The sequence below is a fragment of the Populus nigra genome, chromosome 13 (assembly GCF_951802175.1).
Source record: "Populus nigra chromosome 13, ddPopNigr1.1, whole genome shotgun sequence".
In the NCBI taxonomy this organism is placed as follows: domain Eukaryota; kingdom Viridiplantae; phylum Streptophyta; class Magnoliopsida; order Malpighiales; family Salicaceae; genus Populus; species Populus nigra.
Window position 1 is genome coordinate 5,062,423 of NC_084864.1, and position 13,967 is coordinate 5,076,389.

At 32.2% G+C, this 13,967-nt stretch overlaps 1 protein-coding gene across 3 annotated transcripts; it reads left to right on the forward strand.

Moving 5' to 3' along the window:
• Positions 1-5,398: 5,398 nt before the first annotated feature.
• On the forward strand, positions 5,399-13,358 carry LOC133670877 (histone H2A.Z-specific chaperone CHZ1). 3 transcript variants are annotated; one of them, XR_009834173.1, is made up of 3 exons: positions 5,399-6,110; positions 11,949-12,091; positions 12,773-13,358. XR_009834173.1 is itself a non-coding variant. In XM_062091471.1 (2 exons), the coding sequence occupies exon 1, from the start codon at positions 5,547-5,549 to the stop codon at positions 6,096-6,098; it is 552 nt and encodes a 183-aa protein (XP_061947455.1). In that variant the 5' UTR covers positions 5,399-5,546; the 3' UTR covers positions 6,099-6,110; positions 11,949-13,358. The 3 variants fall into 3 exon arrangements, 2 of the variants coding, with proteins under 2 accessions (XP_061947455.1, XP_061947456.1); XM_062091471.1 differs by having other exon boundaries at positions 11,949-13,358; XM_062091472.1 differs by lacking the exons at positions 11,949-12,091; positions 12,773-13,358 and adding an exon at positions 9,412-9,765.
• Positions 13,359-13,967: the final 609 nt, after the last annotated feature.

Consider the following 13,967-nt stretch of genomic DNA (forward strand, 5'->3'; position numbering starts at 1 on the left):
CGTATGCAAACTAATATAAGTATTTTTCCATGAACCCTTTATATAGAAGATGTATTATTACAACATCTGGTTTAATAAACTTTTTATTCTTATACCTCTTATATAAACATCTAATATCACCTCCATTAATATTTCTCATAGTGCATAATTAATAAAACCCTCAACATCATTACAATAATCCATCATGTGCAACCCTTTGGGAAAATCTTGATACATCAATAAACGATCATCCATTACCTATATCAAACCTATATAGAATATTGACAACAACATTTATTAATTAATTATGTAAACTAAATAAATTAGCTAACATTTGTTTAACTCAAACTTATTCAATTTGTTTTAATAGTACTCTTAATTCATTATCAATTATCTACATAAATCCAAATTTCTATACATTTACCAAAACTTTCAAATCAATAATAAAATTGACAAAATATAAAATAAGTCCATTAAATAAGCCATTATTTAATTCATTACAAAACACCTAAGTTAAAAATTCAAAATAAATTTCATCAATTTACAAAAAAAAATTAAAATCTCAAACAAACTCTATCAAGTACAAATTATACATTCATACAACAAATTTATTTGAGAAAAAGCTATAAGAAAATAAACACCCAAAAACAAATACATATACTACAAAAATATGCAATAAAAATTAAATTTTAAAATTTAATTTCAAACAAAAAATGGGTAGTTTTTCTTACTTGATGTAGAGAGTCCTTAATAAAATTTAAATCAGAATAAAGATGATAACAAACTGAGTGTTACAGCAGCCTAATTTATGGAGGGAGGTTAATTTGTGATAAAATAGGGGGTGCTATTTGTTGCAAAGCTGGGAGGAAGAAGAAGAAGAAGAAATGGGGGAAGGAAAAGGGGGGGTTGTTGGCTAGGTCATAAAATAAATATTATCGATGACATTATGAATGGAATTCACTGATGGGTTAATTCTATCTATAACTTTGTTTGTATAAATGACATGTTATCGTACCTTTTATTTTTTTAATTTCTTCTTTTCCCACTGTAATCGCATCGGTATTACCGAGAGAATATTTTTGTCGGTATGGATACAGCAAGAGATTATTCTGTAAGTAAAGTTCACCACAGTCTATTCACGTAAAATTTTTATCAATGTTTCTATTTGTATGTGAAAATATTTTGGTAGTTGTAATTAAATAAAAACAGATTTCAAAAGGCAAAGTTATTAAACTTGGTTGGTCACATAACCCGCGACACTCATTGGGTGGGTTAACCTTAGTTGACCCAAGTCAATCCAAAATATCATTGTTGTTAGGTTTCCTAAAATATAAATGCAATGTAAATAATAATTTAATTTTTTTTATAGGAGTCACAATGATCTTGTTAAATAATCTAGAGTTTGAACGAAGATTACTTAAAGATTAGATTTTTTTTTTGTAGGATTGATTAACTTCTTTAAAGTTGAGTTGTCGCAAATCACAAGTTGTCCAAGTGTTCAATCTTTGACAGTAATCCACTCAAATCACTAGTGAAAAATCTCATAGAACCATTTTAAAAGAGAGGGGTCATTATTCCTATAAGTACTAGTTCTTTCTTTTGTGTCTTTAAGTGTTTTTCTGTATCATATATTCTGTAACATTTGTACAACTCATAACTTACAAAATACGAGGCATAACATTTTATTAAAAAAAACTTAATAACCTATAAATAGAAAAATATCACATATGTTATTTTATGATAGTTTTAGAAATGTATTCAACAAAATCCTTACTTGATTTTTCTAAGTCTAAAATTGTAATATCTTGTATTAATTACATTCTTATCCTTAATCTCTCAAGCTGGGTTGTTACAGATCATAAGTCATTCAAATGTCCGATCTTTAATAGTAATCCATATGAATCATTGGTGAAAAATCTCTTAAAACCTTTTTAGAAGAGAGGGATTGTTATGCCTTTGAATGCTAGCTTTTTCTTTTGTGTTTTCAAGTATTTCTCTATATCGTATTGATGCCAGGAACCAATTTTTTTTTCTTTTGTTGAAATGTGGACAACCAATGACTTTCTCTCTCCTCCCTCAAACCAAATAACTTAAACATGAACAAAATAAAATTTTAAACCCAAACATATAAGTGTCAAACTAAAGGAACCAAAATAGAAATTGAGAAAAATCTGAAGGCTTATTCCCCTAACATAACACTAAATGAAGAGTGTAAGGGAAAAAAAAGACTTTATTTGTCAGCCACTTTTAATTTTGATCCCTTTATTTTTATTTTATTTTTTTATAAAATCGAGTTTTAAACCAATGTCAGGATGTTTTTTTATACTACAACAACTCAATCAAATAAAAATTAAAATAAATTATGAAACTCAATACCTAATAAACACAATATAAATGAGTTAAATTAAAAAAAAATCATTATTACAATCCATATTAAATTCACACATAATCCACAATCTCTACAGTAAAAACATTTTTAAAGTTTTTTTTTTAATGAGATGATTATTTGTGTTAAAGAAATTGATCTCTTCCAATGTTTAATATTCTTATTTCATAAATTCTTTTTCTGAAACCATCGCCCATTGATTTGAGTAGGATCCCATCAAAGTACAAATTTTTTCTATGATTTATATGCCGAAATAAAAATGAATGAATTATTAAGATATAAAAAATTAAAACAGAGAGAAAGGAAAACTGTAAAAGAACCAACCTCTCATGAAATCTTACTTGAATTACTCAACAAAACTATAATAAGTGTTTAATTGATAAAACTAAAAGTATAGATATGTAATTGACAAAAACATTAAAATTTAGGGTTATAAATTGAAATTTATTTATAAAATAAAAACTAACTAGACTAGTGGCTCGTGAGATGCCCCAACCAAGTTAATGTTTTCATAACATAAAAAAAGATATTTGGATGATGATAGAGTCAATCTAGTTCAACTTATCTAACAAGCAATCCAAGATATGAGATTGAATAACTTTTAAAATGAAAAGGGATAAAAATCATAAATTTTAAGGTTCAATAATTTAATATCAAAGTATGAAAGTAAAAAAAATCAAATCCAAAAAAAAAATATTAAAGAAAAGAATTCGAGTCAATATGAGTTCAATCTATTAACCTGTCAAATATGATATGAGATCGGAATTAAAAAAAAATTAAATCCTTAAAAAAAGGACCTAGAAAGCAAGACTAAAGCTCAATCAATAAAAAAAAAAACAATGAAAAAAACCCCGAACCAACACGAATTAACTTGACTAACTTACACCCAGGATGACCTTGTAGAAAAAAAAAGTGAAAAAAATCACAAAACTCAAGAGCCAATAATTTAATGCCAAAGAATAAAATTGAAAAAATTAATTTCATAAAAAAAGGTTGAAATAAAACCTTATTCAACTCAGGTTAACTCAACTCAAACTAACTTGCAACCTGAAATATGAGATAGGGATAACCTCACAAAAAAAAAAACAAAACAAATAACAGAACTCAAAACCCAGTAACTCAATTTCAAATGACAAATTTGAAAAATAATCAATTTTAACAGAGACTTCAAAAAAAAAAGACAAACTTAAACCAGGTTAATATTTGAAATCAGTGGCTTAAATCATGAGATCAAGATTACCCTATAGAAGACAGACATGAAAAAAAAACAAAGCAAAATTTCCAATCATAAAAATTTAAAATTTTAAAAGTAAAATAAATAACAATTAAAATAATAAGAATCAAATATAATACAAAAAATAAATTATAAATAATTATAAATTAAATTGAAAAAAAATAAATTAAAAAAATTAAAAAAAATAACAATAAAAAAATAAGTACCACAATATCAACTGAACTACCATGAATCTTAATACACAAGCCGCAATATCAGCTGTGCCATCACTGGATGAGCCGGATGACACAAGAGTTAATAATTTTTGGTCGTCGTATGGCTCCTCGCATGTTGCTAGAAAGTCACAAAAAATGCGTCTGCAATCTTTTTTTATTAAAATTTTAATATATAAAATTATTAAACAACCCTAGGGTATCTAAGTAATAAAAAAACATAATATAAAGACAAAAAAATCATTTCAAATCAACCTTAATTTTTTTATTTTAAGGTTCAATGTATCATGTAAAAAAATATGAAAAAAAAACTTTTATCCAAATTCAATAATAAAAAAATCATTTCAAATCAACCTTATTTTTTTTATTTTAAGGTTAAATTTATCATGTAAAAAAATATGAAAAGAAAAAAAACCCTTTTATCCAAATTCAATATTTTTTTACCTTTAAGGGTATTTGCATCATTTAACCATGCAAAGAAAATGATAAAAAAAACCCTTAAACAAAAAATTAATATATATATATATTTTTTGTAAAGACAAGAAAATCATTTTACTATAAGAAAAATAGACAAAATTAATACCAATTAATTTACTAATGACTACTTAATCCCAAGTAAAAAATGATTTTACCTTATTATTTAGATATTTGGTTTTAAGCATAGTTATTAAACCCAGCCCGGCCCGACAGGTTGGCCCGGAACCCAGTTGACCCGGTAGCTGGACTAGTTCAGGTTTAATAAAAGATCAGCCGAAGAAACAACCCGGTAAAATTTGATCGACCCGGCGGGTCGACCCCTAACCCGGGCGACTTGGGCGAGACCCGTTGGGTATTGTATCAAGAATTGAGGATAAAGGGCTAGTGTTGTGATTGTGAAGGAGAGTGAAGACTCTTGTGCTGGTGTGTTATGTTATAGTTTAAAGAAGACTCTTCACTGAAGAGAGTTGTAGCTGCTGACCAGAGTTGGAAGGAGAGACTTTATGATGGGAGTTATCTGATTATCACCGTTGACTTGATCGAATTGGTGTAATGCTACTGTAATTCTTATGCTGGTGTGTCATGTTGTAGTTTAGAAAATCTATTTTCGTTGTCAGGTAGAAGGATTTTGATGGGGTTGGGATCTAAGTTATTTTCAATCTTCTTGTTGTTGTTAAGGAGTTGCCATGCGCTGCCAAGGCAGAAGCTTTCACTTTCCTTAAAGTGTTGTTGTGCGGGTGAATTTGATAAATTAGGGTTTTAATTTTGAAAGGGTTGTTTATAATTTTATATACATGTTGACTATGCATTGGTGAACTTTTTATCTTGTCCTCTGTCTTGTTTTGCCAACAAACTTCTGAAATGGATTACTGATGGAGAAAGATTATTTCATCTTGATATTTATAAATTAATATGAGTAAAATAGATATTTTAAATTTTTTTATTTATATATGTATAGTTTTTTTTATATAAAATTTTATATAAAATATTAAAATTTTAAATATTTTTTTTATTTTTCACAAGTTAATCCATGAAATCTTGGAGCTCGCTTGTTGACGGGTCAACTCCCGAATAAACTTTGTTAATCCATGGTGTGTAGAAAATCACCGATCTCTCTTAGGTTTCTTATAATAAATGAACCTTCCTCTTCTATCCTTCGTTGTCTCTTAAATTGCAACTAGGTACCACACTCACTAGTCTCTCCAAAAACCCTAAAAATCTGTGTTTTTCTCCCATAAACCCCATACGAAACAAATCAATGGCAGAAACCGAAATCCCAAACGAACCCGCATTACCCACAAAACGCAAACTCGATGAGGACCCATTTCCTGAAAACAAGCAAGAAAATCACACCAACAAATCGCAAAAGCTTGAGTCTCTTACCAACAACTCACCAAACACCCACGAGAAAACCACTGATAGAACGCAAACTCTAGAAGCTTCTTTCAATAACCAAAATGACACCGTACATAAAGTGGTAGAAGAAGAAGAAGATGGTGATGATGAAGATGGTGATTATGAAGACGAAGAGAACGGAGAGGAAGTGTTGGTGGATAGGAAAGGGAAAGGGATATTGATTGAAGAAGATGAAGATGACGACTCGAGTGATGATGATGGTGATGAATCAAGTGAATTGGATGGTGGCGATGATAGTGAGGAGGCGGAGGAGGATGATCCATTGGCTGAAGTTGATTTGGATAATATTTTACCGTCGAGGACTCGAAGGAAAGCGGTGCATCCTGGAGTTTATATTGCTAATGACAATCACGTGAATGATGATGATGATGATGATGATGACAGTGACGCGTGATTTTAAAGCAAGGTTAGTTTTGTTTTAAAGAAAACTGAGGTTAATTTCATTAGTCAAGTAGTGATTACAATTTAGTGATTTGGCAATATATGTTGTAGCAACCTTGAATAGATATTTTGTTTATTTTCCATTTGAATTTTGAATTTTGAATTTTGAAATTGATCATTGTGGAAATGTAGATGTGGTAGTCTTTCGTTTCTCTTGTTACAAATTTATTGTTTAATCTCTGTTTGTAGACAAGTTGGTGATGTTATCATAGAGGGTGTTTGCCTTCAAAACTTAGTGGTAATGCTGAAGAGTTAAAGAGGAAGAGATGCTAGGGGAATTGTGTTAGTATGTTCTTTTTGGATGAACAATCTAGAGGAATACAACAAACTAGTTTTTAAGTTGCAACGATGGTGATGCTCAGAAGGATCCTTTCCTTCTAAAATCGGTAGGAAAAAAGATACTTTGGTGATTGAGATGTGTTGGAGAAAAACATTCACCTAGGTTAGTAACGACATGATAGTGTAATAGTTTTCCTTAACCAGGCCACAATTGGCACGTATGATTAATGTACCTCACTGAGTCTAATTGACATCTTGGGAATAACAGAAAATCCATGAATCCATAATTTAGGAAAATGATTAATGAATTTTAATTGCTGTCTAATAGAAGCTTTCTTCTCTTAGAAAGTATGCCACTAAATGCTGTCCATTATCGACAAATGTCGTGACTTTCGCTGGTTCATCTGGGTATAGCAACTACATTGAATAACTCATCTGAGTTTCATGTGCTGTTCTTCCCTGAACTGTGTTGGGGAGAGTACAGAATGTGATTTCATTTTATTTGCAAATTATTGGTAGCAATTTCGAAACCCTGCATTAGGACTTGGAAATGAGTGGGAAAATATGCGAATGCATGGTGATCCTTGAATATGAGCAAACTATTTATGAGATCATGTAGTCCTGTGAATTAGTGGTAAAGAGGTATATGTACCTTTGTGTGGTTTCTTGTGGTTTAGCGATTCTTGACAAATTTTTGGCGGGGACGTCTATGCATGCATAGCAATGTAATTGCTATGTTGGTAAATGGTTCAAAGATAATAGAGTAATAAACCTGTCTCAGAGTTACCTAATTTGCTGAAATCCCTAGAATTATGATCTGGATCGCATGATCCCAACCATGGTGTGTTCATGATCTAGATTGTGAAAATTGGCCACCTTTTTTTTATGTTTCACATGGATTTACAAGTATTTGTGTTTAAATATAGCAATAAACATGTAAAACCTTTATAAGAAAGGAAAAATTAAGATTTGAAGTTATTGTTATTAATTGGAATCTAAAAGGTTGCATATTTTGGTTGGACTTTTCAATTTGTTACCTTTTAAAAAAATAATAAAGAAGGAAAAAAGATAATTATCTTCAGTTGCATGCATGGAAAAGATCGAGAGGTTTTTTGGGGAAGAGGTAACTTGTACTCTATTTTCAAGGCCCTGGGATGGAAAATATCTTGTTTGGAAGTTTTAGTTTACATGCTCCCATACAATACTTTTATCTTTTGAGAATTAGAAAGCAGCACATGTCATGATTATCTTAATAAACTGATCTAATGGCTAATAACTAAAACAATCTAATAGTTTTGTTAATAGGAAATATTACTTCTATCTCAATTAAATGTCATACCCGTACCCGTACCACGTACCATAATGTATTGTGTTCCAGCTAACATTGACCTGTCCAAAAGTACTGAGGGTATGGATTGCAGTTACATAACCTTAAAAAAAAAGGTGTATTGAAGTTTGCTTTGATATGGAAAGTCTACTTTTTGGAATTGAAGTTGGTTTGGTTTATTAATAAGCCACTATAGATTGGCAATATAATGGTGCATGTCTATTTAGTTGTGGCTTGATTAAACACACACAAGGAATCTAGGTGTATTCTAGTCTTCTTTTTGTATAACTCACATTGATTTTTATCATAGGGATCCAATTTTTTAAAAACTAAAGGTCTGTTCACTAACAAGAAACTATTTTCTTTTTTCATTTCTAGTTTTCTTTTCCAATGAAAAATTGGAAAACATGTACAACTATTTTTTATATATAAATCAAAATCATAATTTATATATAGAAGAAAAGGCTATATTGTTAACTAAAAAAAACTTTATATTAGATTTATAATAAAAAATAAATTTATGACACTATATATATATAACATTCCTAAAAAGTATTTATATATAGAAGAAAAAAAATTGTAATGGTCATGTCTTTTCTTCATTTAAAAATCAGTGGAAATCTTGTAAAGAAAAACTGGGAAGTACCTCTAAAATGTGTTCCCCAAACTCAGTACATATTTGGAAAACTAGAAAACTAGTTTTCTATTTTTATGAATGGAGAAATGTTGCATTTGAACAGAAGTTCCAGTTTTTATTTTTCTAACTTCAGCTATCCGAAAGATTAGAATATTACTCTATTTCTCAACAGCCTCTAACTTGTCATTGTATTCGGTTCCTGAAGATGTGGTCCTACGAGTGCGTGGTGATTCTGCCCCACACATCTTATGGTTGATTAGCACCAGTAGCAATCTTTAAAGTCAATCATGAATTAGCTTGTGGTTTTGGTGAGACCTTATAAACTTTTTTATTTTTATTCTAAAAAGGCAGTGTTAAACCTTTGATGAAAAATCATCTTTTATTTGAGCTTGAAGTCGCAGAATATGCCTCACATGATTGGCATATTGAAGGGTTGCTAAATCTTTATTTGGTTGGTTTATGGTGTATTTACAGAGCCAGTTGATGTTTATATCAATTTCCTGAAATAGAAATTCAACGATCTTGGTTTGTGTTTGATTTAGAGTTGTAAAATCATAGTCAGTCTTATGGCAAAATATCCACCACCACTTCCCTGCTCCAACACACAACTAAACTGTTTAGCTCCTTTCTGTGCTAATTTCTGGCCTCTGGATTTCCTGGAGAAAAACTTTGGTATTTGTCCTTTTCATTTGCTTTCTCTTTCTTGTATTCTTTCCTGTTTATATCCATATCATATTTCCTCACTTTGACCGGCCACTCTAAATCATTGGCCATAGCAAGTATTTCTAGGACTCCATAAGAGGGAAATGACCCACTGTTATCTGCCTTTTGATGAATTGTTCTTTAAGCTCTAATCTACTTTAGAGACGAAGTGACCAGTACACTGGGGGTGTTCCATATGTTTATTTTGTGTTCTAACTTTATACATTTCCTACAGGCTATGTGTTTTGATGCTGAACTTTAATCTTATTTGTGTGTTTAAGCTCGACTCAAATTAACCTTACCTCCTGGCTATTACTATAGCTTTATCAGGTTCAGTATGGACCCTTCCCTTTTTTAGCTACATGAGAGTTTTGGTCTCAACTCTTTGCACTAAGGACAGCTCTTGCAGCGAAGACCTTCGTACTTGCTTGTGTATGTAGTTGTGTGCATATATGGCCTGTTCCAGGCCTATTTTTCAAGATTTTTCAAGCAGGGATTGTGCTGGGAGATGGGTCTTGGATGACTTGTTGCACATTTTTTTATGTGTTATACCCTTCTTGATGACCTTATATTAATCTGAGTTGCATTAGGGGTTAGGCCCTTGAGTGTTTGGAGTTGCATTTTATTTCTGCTCCTAATATGAATGTCCACTCTTAACAGCATTTTTTGCTTTCACTGTTATTCTCTACAATAGAGTAGTCCAAGAATTAATTAGCAAATTAGAACACATGGATTCGCTTATCAGATAAACTTGAAATACAGATCCTTTGGTGTTTGATATTCAGTCTAAATTCGATTTCCTTGTTTTCTAAAGCCTCAGTTTATGCCACTTGGTTACTTCGGTGTGTTATGGATGTTGAGATACCTTCAGGTGCAGTCTAATTAATTATGTTAAAGTCTCTTAAGCTGTTGTTAGCCACACGCAGGCAATGTGGTGCGCATTTATGGCCCTCACCGGACCAAGCACTTGGCGCACTACTGAATTGCACTTTTCAAACATAAGGCTTGTCCGGAACATGAAAGCTCAACTTGCATGACTTGCTGGTGCTTCGATCGCTTCATGATCTTAAGGTCGTCTTTTAGCTTTTGCTTTAATCACTTGCTTGTGTTTGTTCTCATAGTTCTCCACATCGGCCTGCAATTTAATGAAAGTATGGATGCTGGCAGACCTTAGGTGCATATTTCATGAAATCAAAATCAAGCTATAGTCTATTTCTACGCACTCAATGTCGAACTCCTACGCGGAAATCAACTCCTCTAAAATGGAACTGGACCACCCATGCATGGATTTAGGAAGGAAAGAAATCAAATTCATTGATTACATGGCCAAAACCGTGTCACAGTGGAACAGATAGTAACTGGGAAAACACTGTAGGAGTGGCAGAATTCTGGTGTGCGTCTTATCATTGATGTTGGCTTTCGGCTTTAGGAGTACGCAAGGTCAAATAATTGCCTGAATTCATGCATTATCCCATGGTCCATGTTCTTAGGATATGTATAGCAAGGGACCGTGATCCATAGGCCTGGCGTTCATAGTCTTGGTGGACTCAAATCCAACTCCTTAACCCCTTAGTTGCCCCCCTCCCTACCATTATTCCTTGGATGTGAGGAATTGTGATGCCCACTCAATCTGGTTATTGGCTTGCTGAGGTTTAGTTTATGCGCCACTTCCAAGGTCTCATGCTGGACCAGCTGACGACATAGAGGAAAGCATATGATAGGTTCACCATCCGCCAATTAAAATCTCACTTTTACAAAAGATAGGAAGCTGACATCGACCGACCATTTAGGTGGTCGTTTGCCTCCCTTCATTTCTCTTATCTCTTCTTGTATGTACGAGAAGACCATGACCCCCTTTTTTCTGTCTCTGTTGCTCTCTCTCGGATTACTTGCAAGAAAGTTTCGCTGGGGGACAATACTTTTTGGACCATCTGTATCAATAAAAGGGACATCTTGTGTTCCATCTCCCTTTCACCACAGTCCGATCCCTATTTCCTTCCTGCAATTATACGTGCCATGACTCAGGACCACCATGCATTGCCATGCGTTATGATGCCGCCTGCCTCCATCTGAATTCAATTTCCTCGCAGAAGTGTCACATAACATGAGTCACATACGAGTATGCAAGTACCTCTGTGTGTGTGTGTGTGTGTGTGTTTTGGTATAAAGAAATTACTGCGGCATTCCTACTGCAAACATGTCCATTTCGTGCATAGAGAAGGAATCGATTTTGTAATTTGTTGATTAAATAGTATGTATTATAAGCTTACATGACTCACATGGAAGCCATTCTAGGAAATGATGGGAGGGGCAAATGAAGATGGAAATGATCATGGTTGGTGACTCCTTTTAAACAACAATTTTTTCCCCTTCCCCTTCCCCGTTCATTTTCAATTATGCCCTTCTCCTTGTAATTATACGCAAGTGGGGCTATAATTTGATTTGATTTAGCCGACCTTTTGGCCTAACAACTCCCTCTTAAAATTTAGTAAATATCAATCGTTTTGGATATTGTTCGTTGGCTCCCAATAACCTAGTTGCTTAATTGCGTAGTTCTTGCTACTTGATTTTGATCACGTTTAGGGCTAATGCGAAACGTGTTTTTAAAAAATTTTATTTTATTTTTGTTAAAAAATCAATTTTATATATATTTTAAATTATTTTAATGTACTGATCTTAAAAATAATTTTTTAAAAATAAAAAATATTATTTTGATATATTTCGATATAAAAAACACTTTTAAAAACAACCCCAATTAAACTTTGAAACATACCTTCTTATAAACACTTCCCCTAGTTCACCTTTTTCTTTTTTTTTTCTTTTTTTTTTATCACATGATGCTTTTCATTCTTGAACAGGTGAGGACCTTCTCTTCATCATAAACCCTATAATTCCTAGAACCACAAAGTCATGTCAGGCAGTCAACTATGGCAGCTAAGCTTTATTAGAAGTGGATCTTAGCCTTTGTCCAAGAACTCGTGCTTCCGAACCAATTAAGCAGGTAGTGCTATCTCATCATTTAGAAAGCACATGAAACGTTCTAAACTTGATTTATTTATTTATTTCTTTTCTTTTTTCATTGGGAGATTTATTGGATTTTGTACTACATGAACATATTTAACTAGATTTGACAGATTTTCATATTTTCCGAAATCCATTCTTGCCTCACTTCATAAGATATCTATTTTCTTACAAGAATCTAGAGCTGTATGGCAGGAGGTGAATCTCTTTATCCTAAGATCTTCATAATGGAAATCCCAAATATTAAAACCCGAGCGTCTACTTGGGAGCAAAGTTGGATTTGCTGACAGCTAAAATAGTTGGTAAGACTAGTTGAATACCTTCCACCTCAACATGAAATCACCGCGAAAAAGCTTCCTCCCATACTTTACAAGATGAACTATTTAAAGAATCTATAGAATCCTAAAGATTTCTACCAAATCCAGTCGAACCTTTACCACTGTATACATTATAAAATTAGAAACTAGCACTCATGATTCAATTGAACACCCATGAAAGACAAGGAAAATGAGAAAAGTTGTTGGCTTATGCAAGCATCATGTTGCATTACAGTTGTGGTTTTTGCTCGGCTTTTCCCGATGATGTTTGTCTTCGCGTTTAAGTTTTATATCATCTGTTGTTGTTATTAGCATTTGGAATTCAAACAATCCCTTTCCAGCAGGCTAGACCAGGAGCTTGTGTGCTGAATGAACCAGGCTTAGCAGTGAGCAGAGCTCATCTAGGCTGCAAGCTCTCATTATTTGTGACCAGAGGCAGGGCATCGAGTAACAAGAAGATGCAGAATCACCACGGAGCAATCAAAGAAAAACCAGTCACAGAGGAGTAGCCCCCACAATCACGTGGCTAGTGATGTCCCTTTAGCAATGGCCCACGTTAAGGAAATCGACAGCCGAAGTAGGTTAAAAAATTGGGAATATGAGTCCACTTGAAAATCTCCGCGTGGCTTGACCAAGTGGCCCTGCATATTCAAACGCCGGTGGTCATGCCACAAAAAACCAACAGAACAGACACCAACGGTCCAACACCAGGGACCCGAGCACCTTTTGGCAAGGCATTTGTAGGCAAGGAGTGTTCCAAGAAAAACCTCTAAATCTTGGAACGGAACTTAATTGAATAGACTGCATCTGAAAAAGTAGGTTAATCGTATCTATATTTTTCAAATTATAGATTCTCGTTACGGCTCACGATTTCTCAACCTAGACTTTCTTTCCTTCCATGTATTCCACAATAAATAGTCATTTTATATATATATATATATATATATATATATATATATATATATATATTCTTCTAGTTAATATATATATATTTAAATTAAATAAAATATTTATAAGTTTTTGAGTATATTTGAAAGTATAATAGCGATTGCTTTTCAAAATATCTTCTCATTTATAAATATATCAAAATAATATTTTTTTATTTTTTAAAAATTATTTTTGACATCAGCGCATCAAAATAATATAAAAATATAAAAAAATATTAATCTTAATAAAAAAAATTTAATTTTTTTTAAAATACTTTTAAAATAAAAAAATAAAAAGAGTCTAAACCCAAATAAAAGTAATGACTTGAAAGAGTAAAAATCCATTTATGTAGTTAAGGATAAACCTCCAAGGCAAAAAAAAAAAAACTAGTTATTTAAAATCATTTGACAAATAAAAGATTAGCAAATAGTGTTTATGAGCATACTAATTATTAGTAATTGCTAATTACTAATTAATTAATAATCATCATCGTCTGATTTTACGTGCTTCAATCTAAGGCTCCAAAAGAAGAACTTATAATATAGCAGAAATTAAGGATGATTTTAGTATCAAATTATGAGTAGATTCTGCTCTATTTCATTGGGTTGAATG